The sequence below is a fragment of the Peromyscus eremicus genome, chromosome 7, assembly GCF_949786415.1.
Source record: "Peromyscus eremicus chromosome 7, PerEre_H2_v1, whole genome shotgun sequence".
Taxonomy (NCBI): domain Eukaryota; kingdom Metazoa; phylum Chordata; class Mammalia; order Rodentia; family Cricetidae; genus Peromyscus; species Peromyscus eremicus.
The window spans coordinates 57,874,519-57,888,145 of NC_081422.1; the positions used below are offsets into that span (position 1 = coordinate 57,874,519).

General features: G+C 44.6%; 1 protein-coding gene across 2 annotated transcripts in view; it reads right to left on the minus strand.

Annotated features, from left to right (window-relative positions):
- Positions 1-13,627, minus strand: part of Map2k5 (mitogen-activated protein kinase kinase 5) — a 238,473-nt gene that overhangs the window by 206,789 nt on the left and 18,057 nt on the right. For both annotated transcript variants that reach the window (XM_059268067.1, XM_059268066.1), the window contains exon 3: positions 12,028-12,095. In XM_059268067.1, the coding sequence (XP_059124050.1) occupies positions 12,028-12,095 (68 nt within the window). The remainder of the gene's footprint in view (positions 1-12,027; positions 12,096-13,627) is intronic.

Here is a 13,627-nt window from a genome sequence, read left to right on the forward strand (position 1 = left end):
TTAAAACGCAAAGATTATGTACAGAAAGTACAGGGCAGGCGCCAAACTAAAGCCAGTGGCAACAGTTACAAAGTCTATTTGCTTCAGCTGTCCTTCGCATAATCCATTACAGGCAGTAATTGCAGCAATAATCAATATGCTAAGGGGGTAAAAGATTAATCAGTTTTACGATAGCTAATGGAATCTCCAGGACCAGCTCGGATTGGTTTCAGAGTCTCTCTGAGATGGTCTCTAAAACCCTGAAACAGTTTTAATAAGGATGTGGCCGAGTTTAGTGTAGTTATCCTATAATAAAATTAATCTCCAACAAGGGGTAACAAGTACAATCTTTGGCTTTGTTTGTTTGCAAGTTTATCAAGTAGTGTTCCTATTTGTTATGAACCCAATTCTAGTTATAACAGCACAATTCAATCAATAATTAATTTTTTTCATGGAAATATACCACATTAAAAAAAAAACTGAGTTCAAAACAACACAGTTTAATATTACAAGGCTTAGATTCTCTATTAGTAGGGAGACAACCCTCACTCCCCCAAAACACCTATACAGGTCAGGCTCAGCACTGCATATCTCATATATTTATCTAAGTTCCCACACCTCTGCCCCATTCATCTCTGTTCAACAGATGAGACACATGACTTACCAATGACCATAGGTTATTAGTGAACAGAGAAAAATGTTTCATTTTAGCATGAAACACATGCTTACTATTTAGGAATTGAAAAGTAGGTGGCCCCATTCCTCCAACACTGAACTGAACACAGGGTACTGTACTGAGCAGACTGCTGAGCTGGCAGAGAGCTCCGGCTTCTTCACTCACTGCCCCCATGCTCCCTCTGCACTGGCTGCCCTTGGGGACCTCTGCTCAGACATGGCCCTACCCAGCAGCCCTGGCCCCGTCTCCAGGTACGTCTCCCCCATTCTAGTTCCTGGTAGTGTCCTCCTTGGAGTGGATGAGCTCCCTGTAGCTCCTGAGCAGTCCTCCCTTCTCACTATATCTTCTCCTTCTACCACTTCCCAGGTTTCCATCACCAGAGGGGTCATGGAGACTAATTAGGACCTGCCAAGTCACAAATCTTTATTTCCAGCCTGTCTCTCCAAAGATTTGGAGCATATCCAGTTGGCTGACAAGAGCCTCCTCCAATGCTAAAATCCAAAACTGAATTCCCTGCCTCTCTACCTTCCCTCAGACCCCAGACTGGTTGACTGCCACCTAGGTTTACCAAGTCATTAAGTGCAGGTACCCAAACAGATGTCTTGACTTGATCCTGGCCACCTCTCTTCCCATACTGGCCACATGGATTCATTCACTTGACCTCTTTCCAAACCTACTGACCCCTCACAGGCCCGCAGCCACCACAGTCTCTGACCTGAAGTAGCCCATATTTCACTGCTTCACTTCTGTGTTTTAGAACTCTTGTCCTGCAAGCCACACTCCAGAGAAATAAGCTGGGCCACATTACTCCCCTATATTTTGAAGCTAAGGCCCGCCATGCTCCAGCCCACCATTCTCCACAGCCCATCACACACCCTCCTTCTTCTGTTACCCACACAAGCTGAATCACAGGCAGCTTCTCCTGAATTCCCCAGGCAGTCTCTGCCTCCAAACCTTTAAATACGCTCACTGTTTCTCTACCCAGAACACCCCTCCCAGTCCCGTGGGCCCGACTACTCCACCAGGACGCCACCTTCTTCAGGAGCCTCCTCAAAGATGGATCAGGCTCTCTTCTATGCTCACAGGGCACCCTGTTCTGTGTAGCTAGCCAATCCTCACTTTACCAACCAAGCTACATCCTCAGCTTGGGGAGGAAGGCCTTTCAATGGCCAGATATGACTTGTGTGCCTCCATCTCTGCTTAGATATGGGCAACTTTACGTCCTGTTCCTGCGGCATCATTCTCGGACCTCCAATAGTACGGGAGCGGAGGTGGTGTTGTATCATCTCCCACGGTAAGATGATAACTTGTCATCCTGCCTGGTGAGGGTCAGTTTGTATTGTCCTGATCTGGGGTTTCTCTCTGCTGCTGTCTCAACAGGACCGTGGAAGGCAAGTATGTGTGTGTTGGGAGGAGGAGAGGGCTCCGATTGCACTCCCTGTGCCCACCTCTACCGTACCACCCAGTACACCTCGGCACTTGCAAACTAGCTATGTGGGTGAGTGAGTGAATCACAGGAAACGTGAGCTTTGGCCACAGCTATGTTTACCAGTTGTGACCTAAAGAAAGGCACACAGGCATTTGTGTCCCAGTATCCTACTGTAAATATGGAGAAATTACCTGCCTCACTCACTTTAAAGTCATTAGGAATATCAAAACTACAGAAGTTGGTAAATGGAAAACCTTCTAAGTACTTAAAAAAAAAAGTACTTAAAAAAAAAAGTCACAGGACTATGACTCTTACCATTAGGCAACTGAACCAGAAAAACAATGTTCCTAACAATAGGTAACACAGGAAGCGCTAGACAAGCTTGCTGAGGTGCCTGGCCCACTACAGGGCAGTGTTTAGCTGACGGCTTCTGGAAGTTGTCAGCGTCCCCTCCCTTGGCCCCAATCACTACAGTGTCATCGATAATACTCAAAGTGAGAGGTGTTCGTGGAAGGGTCGGGTTTCTTCCAGAAACTCATCAAAGGCAGGGAGGGGCCATGCCTCAACTATTTTGTTCTCTCATGGCACTTGCAATCTCCGTGGGCTTGAGGGAATTCTTGGAGCTCCTGAAATGATATGGGTTACGTTGTCTGATGTGAACCTTCTGGTAAAAGAGTAAGAACCTCAGATCTCCATACCCTTCAGGAACCCACTGGTGGATGGTGCCTACGCATAACACCTGCTGCAGAGGGAAAGTGCCAGTCATGGGCTGAGAAGAAAAGGACAAGAAAACCACAAGGATTCAGTTGTCCCGTGAAGAGGTCAACAGAGGCCAACTCTGGGCTCTGCTTCCAAGCTAGTGCTACTACACACATGTATCTATTAATGCTTTGGGAGCGAACATGACAGCAAGTTGACCAGGTTTAGTAATAACACCATTTGTTTTGGCTAGCAAAACTGCAAAGGACTTTAGGGAGCTCCAGATGGTCTTAACTGAAGTGTGGGCAGCCAACAGCAGGTGGGACTCGACTTAGCTAAGTTGAAGGGAATGTACCCTGACAGCAGAATGTTAAATTGGCACAGCAATGGGTCCAACACATTCAGGTGTTCTCAGCTAAGCTTTGAGTCTCACGGCGATTAGCTTGGGGCAGTGTCCACACTAACTTTTCACTTGACTTCTAGAAATTCTACTCTCCTCTCTGAAGAAGTTTAAGCTGCCTACTTAAGCCATTCACTTAAATATAACAAGACTATCAGGCCATGGAGACAGTAGGCCAAACGAGACATCTCCTTATAAGTACGCTGCTCACACCCGTCACAGAGATGGAGCTCAAGCAGAAGGAAGCCACGTCAGGATCAAAACACTGGCGGCTCAAAGCTGTAGAGAGCTCCACTTCCTGGAGCTGCAGAGCCCGAGCCGACCTGTGCTTCTCCTTTGTTTCCAAAGCTGCACAAAGAATCCCTTTTTGATGCCAGGCATGCTGAGCTATTTCACAAGGTGGCCGAACGTGAGAGGCTACAACATTTTCATCTCTTTTTCAAGAGACCTCAAACGTCCTTGGCAACCCAGAAAGAGAAAGTGAAATGATCTGGCTCTGAAAATAAGTTTTATTCTTCTTACTCTCTCATCATTCCTCCGCCACACCTGAAAAGTATTGTGTGAGTATGAATGTATGAGTGTGTGTGTGTGTGTGTGTGTGTGTGTGTGTGAGAGAGAGAGAGAGAGAGAGAGAGAGAGAGAGAGAGAGAGAGAGAGAGAGAGCGCACTGAATAGGATGAGAAAACGAAAACTACTTTTGGTTTTACTAGTGACTCGTGGCCATTACTTGAGTAAATAGAATAATGTCTAAAACAAGTTCTTTCAGTCCTGTCCCAGTCACTGTTCTACTGCTGTCAAGAGACACCATGACCAAGTCAGTGCTTATAAGAGAAAGCATTGGGGACTGGCTTACAGTTTCAGAGGTTTAGTCCAAGATCATCATGGTGGGAGCGTGGGGTATGCATGGCACTGGAGCAGTAGCTGAGAGCTACATACTCATCTGCACGGAGAGGTAGGAGAGGGAAAAGGAGAGGAAAGGGAGCCTGGGCCTGGCATGAGCTTTTAGAAACCTCAAAGCACAACCCCAGTGACACACTTCCTCCAACAAGGCCACACCTCCTAATCCTATAGAAGAGTTCTACTCCCTGGTGACCATTCAAATATATATGAGTCCATGGGGGCTTCTCCTCCTCCTCCTCCTCCTCCTCCTCCTCCTCCTCCTCCTCCTCCTCCTCCTCCTCTTGTTTTGCTTTGTTTTTTGAGACAGGGTTTCTTTATGTAACAGTCTTGGCTCTCCTGGAACTGGCTTTGTAGACCAGGCTGGCCTCAAACTCGGAGATCTGCCTGTCTTTACTGACAGAGCGCTGGAATTAGATGCCTGGCTGGAGACCGTTCTTACTCAAACCACCCCAGTTCTGTTTTCCCTTCTCTTCTTCTCTCTCTACCCTGTTTCAGGCATGTTCTGCATGATCAATTGTATACATTAATGGCACGGAGCTGGGAACTAACTACTTACTGTCCCCTGCGAAGTAAGATCCTGTTCAATAATATACTTGAAGGCATCATGTGGACAATGCTCTCTAAAGACAACCCTTTGCCAGCAAAGGCCCTGGGCTTGTTAAACATTCAACTCCCAAATTGGCAGCATATTTTGTGGTAAAACTTGGCCAAGATTTTTTAAACTTCAGAAGCCATAGGTTTTTTTTTTTTCATTCTTGTTTGAACTCAGATGCATAATCACTGTAGTAAAAAACATTATTTTTAATAATCAAGAAAAAAAGTAGTATGTACAAAACTTTGTCAGTAAAACTTACTAGCTACCAGAACAAAAAACACACTTGAAACAGGTGGGGGTCCACTGGAGTCTCTGTCCAGGCCTCCTCGGTCCAGACCTGTAACCCCAACACATTTCTGAGGCTGATGTCAAGGGCTCCAGTGTTCACCTGTGAAACGAAGGCACACAGGAGCCCTCTGAGGTGCCCTCCAGCTCTACTCAAGTTAACCACGATTTTAGAGGCAATCGCCACGCTATGCAGACCAGGGTAAAGATAATTACAGCCCAATTTACAGGGTGCTCCAAAGGTCAAAGAGTGCTTCTCCCTGACGTTAGCCACTGTCTAACAAGGTACACAATGGTCAAGTATACCAAAGGGAATACTTACACTGCACGGAAACACAAGGTCTCTGCTATAATGAGAGGCATTATAGTAAAACTCATCCTGTACTCTTCTGGAAATAAGAGAGAGAGTGTGTGTGGGCAAAATGAGGAGAATTATTCTTGCCAATACTCTGCTCCATTCACACAAGCCTAGGAGGAGCAAGAGAACCTTGCAAGAAAAAGTCCTTTGCTAGACACAGGACCCAGCAGAAACCACCAGGAATCCCTTCATAGCTGCCCCTGCATTGCTGTGGTCCTCAGGGAAAAGCCACCAAAAGAAGAGGGTAGCATTACAGCAAGCCCGTCAGCCATCAGCTCCACAGCACTGCCACACAACACCACAAAAGGAGAACAGCAGCGCCTGTTTCTAATCTTTCTAAAAAATGAGAGGGGAAAATAAGAACAACAACAAAATTTAAACTACATTAAGGGAATATTTAACAGGGTCCTTTAAATAATTCGCAATGATCAGGTATTTAGTTTTCAGAATATGTAGGTTGTATGTTTTTCTAATAAAGCATTTCAAATTCTAATTAAAAAAATACTTTATGGAGGAATTAAAAAGATACAATAGTGTCAGAGGAGAAGCCGTGATCCCAGAAGTGGAATATTCTAGCAGTATAACTTACAAGAAACTATGCTATAAAAACAGATTGTTGATTAACACAAACTCATAACAAAATGCAGAGAGCTATCACCATGCTGCTGTAATAACACTTGGCTGCTGAAGTCTCTCAATACATTAAATATCTCCTTGGAGACCAAATTACTTTACATTTTCTTAAAAGACAATTTATTATAGCTTTGTTTTCTTCTCATTATCTCTTAAAAATATATCGAATGAAGAAAAGAATACAACTTCTAAATAACTTATCCGAAACGGTCCTGATGTGAGACGGCAGCCTTCAGCTTGTCTGCTGGCTATTATTTAACAGCGCACAACCTGCTGCCAGGACATGCCCTCACTGGCACTCGACCGGCCCCGCCCGCCCACCCGCCCGCCTCACATGTATCAGAAACCACCGTATGCCATTATTACAGCACTCATAAAATTAACAGCCTCGGGCTGCTAGTGATTTAAATAATTGATAAGTTTTCAATTAAAAAGCCAACATTTTCAGGTCTAATACAAAAATCTATTTAAATTACTGATAAAAACTTATACTTGGGTTGGCCCAAAGCCAGAAAATCCCTTCCTCCAATTGGGGGTGGGGGTGTGATTCAGCAAGCTTTGACTCAGATGTTGCATTTTTTTGACTCTTATGCAGATCTAGGCTGTCCACTCTATCCAATTTTGTGATTAAAGAACAGTGGTGAAACATCTCTACTTCTGCTTCCCCATATGGGCTTCAAAGTGACCATAATTTTATTAAACTCCATATGAAAGCCTAAACTGTTGTAGCTTGTGCTGACAATAAAAATGCAGTTCTCTGGTGAGATCTTCCCATGCCTCTATACTCCACGCAAATCCTTTTCAGAGCCACATTGGATTTATCTATTGTACTGGCTCGTTTTGTGTATCAATTTGACACAAGCTCAAGTCATCAGAGAGGAAGGAGCCTCAGCTGAGGAAATACCTCCATGAGAGCCAGCTCTAAGGCATTTTCTCATTTAGTGATCAATGAGGGAGGGTCCCGACCATGGTCCTGGGTTCTGTAAGAAAGCAGGTTGAGCAAGCCAGGGGAAGCAAGACAGTAAGCAGCTCCCCTTCATGGCCTTTGCATCAGCTTCTGCCTCTGGGATCCTGCCCTGTTTGAGTTCCTGTCCTGATTTCCTTCAGTCATGAACAGCCAAATAAACTCTTTCCTCCCCAACTTGCTTTTGGTCATGGTGTTTTGTTGCAGCAATAGAAACCCTAACTAAGACATCTATTTATTTTATTATTTATTTATTTTCTAAGAACAGGCCTCACTGTGTAGCTCTGGCTAGCCTAGAACTCACTATGTAGACCAGGATGGCCTCAAACTCACAGGCATCGGCCTGCTTCTGCCTCCCAAGTGCTAAGATTAAAGGAGTGAGCTACCTACCACACCCAGCACACCAATTTGAATTTACAAAATAAATACTGAGAAAACTATCCACTTCTTTTAGATTTTCCAATTTTGTGGAGTACATGTTTTAAAGTATGACCTAATGAGTCTTTGGATTTCCTCAGTATCTGTTGTTATGTCTCCATTTTCGTTTCTGATTTGGATACTCTTTCTCCTCGTGTTTTAGTTTGGATAAGGGTTTGTTTATCTTGTTGATTTTCTCAAAGATCCAACTCCTCGTTTCATTGATTCTTTGTATTGTTCTCTGTTTCTATTTTATTGATTTCTCCCCTCAGTTTGATTATTTCTGCCCTCTACTCCTTTTGGGTATGCTTCTTTTTGTTCTAGAGCTTTCAGGTGTGCTGTAAGTTGCTAGTATGAGATCTCACCAATTTTTTTATGTAAGCACTTAGTGCTATGATCTCCATCAGGCCCCTCCGCTTGGAGCTTGGGGAACCCCACAGAAGAAGAGAAGGAAGAATTGTAGAAGCCAGAGGGGTTGAAAAAACCAGGACCACACGGCCCACAGAATCAAATAACCAAGGCTCATAAGGGCTCACAGAGACTGAAGCATCAATCACTGAGCCTGCATGGGTCCTAACTAGGTCCTCTACATATATCATGGTTATTACAGCTTAATGTTTTTGTGGAATACCTAATAGTGGGAAAGGGGGTGTCTCTGACTCTTTCACCTGCTCTTGGGACCCTTTTCCTCCTACTGAGTTGCCTTGCCCAGCTTTGATATCAGGGTTTGTGCCTAGTCTTATTGTATCTTGTTCTGGTTTTGTTTTCTATTTATTTATTTTATATCCTGATTGCAGCTTTCCCTCCCTCCTCTTCTCCCAGTCCCTCCCCTGCCACCTCCCCCTGCCCCGCCCCATCCTTTCCTCCATTTCTATTTAGAAAAGGGCAGGCCCAAAAGTCAACAAAAGAGTCAAAAATAGCCCTCGCTCCCACTTTAGAAGTCCCACAAGAAGACCAAGCTATACAACTGTCACATATATGCAGAGGGCCTAAGTGAGTCCCATGCAGGCTCCCTAGTTGTTGGTTCAGTCTCTGTGAGCTCCCGTGAGTCCAGGTTAGTTGATTCTGTGAGTTTTCTTGTGGTGTTCTTGACCCCTCTGGCTCCTACAATCCTTCCTCCCTCTCTTCAGCAGGATTCCCTGAGCTCAGCCTAATGTTTGGCTGTGGGTCTCTGCATCTGTTTCCATCAGTTGCTAGATGAAGCCTCTCTGATATCAACTGGACTAGGCACCAATCTATGAGCATAGCAGAATATCATTAGGCATCATTACATTGACATTTTTTTTTCTTCAGTCATGTTTGGTCTCTGGGAAGGCAATCTGGCTGCAACATCTGTCACCACATTGATCACCAGGGTTGATTCAGCTGATCTGTCTGGCTAGGCGGGTGTCCCCTTCCTCCCTCATAGCTCCATGTGCACCTCTTCGGAAGTTGCATGCACAGTTAAGAGGACGATCTCCCCCAATAGAGGAGGACCGGTCCAATCAAGGTCTCAAGGTCTATTTATTGTGTCTTGTTATAGCGTGTTCAGCTGACAGCCCTGGGAGGCATGCTCTTTTTTGAAGGGACACGAAGGAGGAGTGGGCCAAGGGGAGAGGAGAGGAAAGAGGATTGGGGGGTATGGAGGGAGGAATGTACTGAAAACAAAGCAAGCAAATGAAATAAAATGTAAATAAATAAATACCAATACAAAATTCTAATATCAAGCTGGGGGTTCTGAGGACTACCAATGAAACCTACTGTGAAGCTGGGTTTGCATGGTTCTCTATGGCAAAGCTGGTCCCCAGAGGAATTTCCAACCATAAGAACTGAACAGACTAAAAGGATAACCAACCTATTCGATTGTGTTGTTTTCAGACCAAAAAATACCTGTCAAAATCTCAGGGACTACTAAGTCTAAGGACATGTCTACAACCAAAAAAATAACTAAATGCTGCAAAAATCAGCATAAGGTATAAGGAATGTATGGTGCAGACAGCACAACTAATTGTACAAACAAATCACTTGAATTCTATAACGGCCTTGACACAGGTTTCCAGGAGCATTTTCCAGGTGGTAGACCAAGACGACACTATGTGAAAGAATGAATAGCTGTGGGGTCTGGAATGGCTAAATGAAAAGCTGTATTTCTTCCTTTTTAAAATTGACTTTTAGTTATGTGTATGTGTGTATGTCTGTGTGTGGGCTTGTCCATGTGCATGGGGGTGCCCACAAAGACCAGAGGAGGCGTCAAATGTCCTGGAACTGGAATTCCAGGCAGTTGTGAGCCACTCAGTGTAGGTGCTGGGAAGCAAATTCCGGTCCTCAGCAAGGGCGGTGCTGCTCTTTACCACTCAGCCACCCATTTCTCCAGCCGCAAGCTCGGCACTTTCAATACAGCCTTAAGACCTTGGGCATGTCTCTCGAACACTTACAAAATGGAGTTGAAGGGTTGGAAGGGTAGCTCAGCGATGGGGTGCATGCTTGGGAAATAAGGGGCTCTGGGTCAACAACGACAAAAAGGAACCAGGGCTAATACCACCACAGAGGATTTGATTATTCTCCCTTTTTAAGAGCTGAGGAGATGGCCCGGTGGGGAAATTGCTGTCTCAAGAGCATGAGGACTTCACCAGAATCCAAGTAAAGCTGTAGCAAGTGCCTGTGACCCCAGAGCTACAGCATGATGACTGGAATATAGGAAACTCCACAAAAGCTCGAAGGCCAGCTGGCCTGGCATATGCAGTGGCCTGTCCTCTGACCTCCACGTGCATGCCATGGCATGCATACACCCGCACTCACACACAAGATGTTTACACACACCTACATTACCACCTTAGTTACTTACCACCCCCTACACACACAGACACAAGTAGGTTAAAAAAAAATCAATTAAAAAAAGAAAGAAAACATTTCAAGCTCTGAGTTTACACACTGGGCACTCAGAAATGGACAGGATCGGCAGCATCACGAGGATCACACTCGGTACTCTTTCACATGGCACACTTTGCAAGGTCTTCTGAAAAGTCCACACTGCTTACATGTGGGTGTGCTGAATGCTTGTGAGAGTACACTGCCATCAGCTCTCTGCCCAAGACCTATGTTAGAAAACCAGAACCCATCTGTGTGCATGCGTTTTCTCAAAACAAAGGAGCCATGCTCTCTGGAGAGTTAGCCAATCCATCAGGAGCAGTGCCGCCTTGGAAAAGACAATCCCACTCTGCCTTCCACGTACCGATGATCTCAGCTCTAAATTCTCAGTACACAAAGACTCCCACATAAGTTAATGGGAAGTCAATGGGAAATTGACTTTTCCTACTCTGGGCTGGTAGGAATGCAATGCTCTGTTAATCATGCCATCCTTCTTGTTCTCTTTCCTCCTACCCTAAATTAAAACTATTGGCGGAAACCCACGCAGACGGTTTACAGTTTTCATTTCGATGAAACAATGTCCTGGTGGAAGTTGAGGGCTATCAAAAACATACATCCTAACTGTTGGCTACAATTAAGGTCTCGGAGAAAGGCAAATGTCTGGTCTTGTCCATCATGTTCACCGGAATATCACTTTGCATCTGGAGAGCGCTTTCACATCTATTATCTATTCGATCATTACCATCACCCTGTGCAGCAGAAAGGATGTGTGTTATTACCCACCACTGACAGATGAGGCAACTGTGGTACTGAAAGGTTAAGTGATCCGCCTCAGGCCAGGAACCCAAAGCAGAGCTGTGGTTTCCCCTCCTAGTGCAGTGTCCTCCCCGAGACCACAGGAAAAGGTTTGCCAGGCAGATTACAAACTCAGGTAAAAGAAAACTAGGGAGGAAAGCCCAACCTGGGCTCAGGGCAGCTGTAAGTCTCTCGTTGTTTATAAATCTTCCCTGACTGGTGCTGAAGCTTTAGAAGAGTACCCTTTCTGCTACCTATTTTAGTCTCAGACAAAAGTCAAGATACCAAAGCAAAGTCCACCTAGTGTATATTCAGATCACTTTGGATCAGTGAGCGGCCCCACTGTTCATTTCAGAGTATGAGCAGGGGGATGGGCAGTGCATAAAACACCCAGGAGTACGTCTTTAAATCCTGCGTCCATCAAAGCCTGCAGCTGTATCATAGCTGAAGTCTGGAAGGGTGAAAGAGATCTCCAGTCAAAAGTAGATTTTGAAAAATTTTTTAGAGCCCAGGGGTTCATTTTTAATGAGCCGTTACTTTAAGTACTGCATAAAAAATACAGGAAATTGATAGTCCATTTAGTCTGCACCATACCTAATGCAAAAGTCATTAAGATGCATTATTCTTAATGTTCATGATATGATCAGTAAGTGTCTTTTGAAAATAATGCCCTTAACTTTCACATATGGAAATCTTGAAAACCTTATCTATTATACAGAAAAATGCTATGGCAACTGTGATTTACTTACATATCTTCACTGTGCCCAAGAAACAGCATCCTCAATTACATTACCATTCTTTAAAAATAGTCCTTGTTTGCTAGGCTGATGAGATGGCTCAGCGGGTGAGAACACTTGCCACCAGGCCTGACAACCTGAGCTGTATCCCCAGAACTCACACGGTGGAAGGAGAGAACCGACTCCCGCAGGTTGTCCTCTCTCACACACACACATGCACACACACACACACACACACACACACACACACACACACACGTGCACGCACACGGTTTTAAGAACCTCCAACAGCCCTCATATGCAGTGCACTTACGTATGACAGCATCGCCTTCATTTCTTCATCACTTCTCACCGTAATCCTATCTCCATCTTCATCTTCATCTGTTTAAAAATGAATATGATGGAAGGGGTAAGACGTGCATTCTTTTCTTTGAAGATTTATTTCATCATTTCATTGCGTATGTAAGGGAATATGTGCACATAGGTGCAGTGCTCACAAAGGCCAGAAAAGAAGTTGGAACCCCTGCTCTAGAAAGAACTAAAATTTCCTTTTTAAAGGAAGGTAAAATATTAAAATAGTTCTCTAGTTACTCTAGACACATATCTAGGTCAAGCAAATTTGACTGGAGTATGACAAGACTGGCTTTTGAAGGAAGAGAGGCCTCCCATCCCACCTTCAGTGCTTTATGTCTCCTGCGGCACCGTGTTCCCGCTCTCTTCCTCCTCTCTCCCTGAAACCCACCACATCGCTGAAGCAGGGTGAAAATGTCTCATGTCTGCTAAACACTGCTGCACAGGGGGGCTCTGACTTGTGCTTCATATGTAGCACTGCCTTAAGAAGCACACTACAGTCCTGCAATGTGGACAGCAGGATTATTTCTGCTTAGAGAAGACAAGCCTGGGGCCTCCCACAGGTTAAAAGCCAAGTGACTCCACAGTAGGCTTCCATCCTTCATCCTATTCTGCAAAGCTCTCTCCGAGAATTTTGTCATTTTGTTTGTCCCAGGCCTGCAACACTCAAATGGTGACTCATGCTATTTTGAAATAAAGTAATAGTCTCAAGACTCAGGAATACTAAGTCTTTACAAAACCTATAACCAGAATGTGCACATTTGAATAAACAGTAAAGAGGCCACATCTAGAAACAATGTGCTCATGTCGGTAATTCTCTTAGTTTTAAAAGCTGTTTTTAAGAACCTAAAGCTAGACCTCTTGAGAAGATCAGACCTCAATTTCAACCTAAAATAGAATTGTTGGCCTAATCATCACCCACATCTTTTCCCAGGCTGGACTCGAATGACGTCAGTTATTTCTAAATATTTTGAAACTTCACCCTTCTAGAGAGGAGGAACACACCTGTCAAGAGGAGGAACATATGGGTGACCAAGATGGTTCAGTGGATAAAGCACTTGCTTTCAAGCCTGACAACCTGAGTTCAATCCCTGGAACCACACTGTTGAAGGAGAGAGATTCAACTCCCAGAAGTTGTCCTCTGGCCTCTGCACATATGCTGCAGCATGTGTGTGCCCACGGGCATACAAGCGTATACACTGAATGAATGGATGGATGGATGAAAGAAAGAAAGAAATGTAATAACAAAATTCTAACAAGAGCAGGAGCATTTGGCAGCTGATGTGGAAGCTCTAAATACATAGTTAAAGAAAAATGCCCAAACATTTGAACAATGTACAGAGCCTGCCCAGGTAACAACCTAGAAGGGGCAGGCCCTTGGCAGGATGCTCAGAATCTAAGTACTTGCTAGACAGTCAGCATTCTATGTCTGTTCACTCGTGGGCATATAACTGCTGATTAGATGGGCCCGTTCCAAACCTGGTGCATTGGACACCTCATCCTCAGAGAACACGTTTACACAGCTCTGGAGGAACAAAGGGATTTGGTTCAACACACAACCA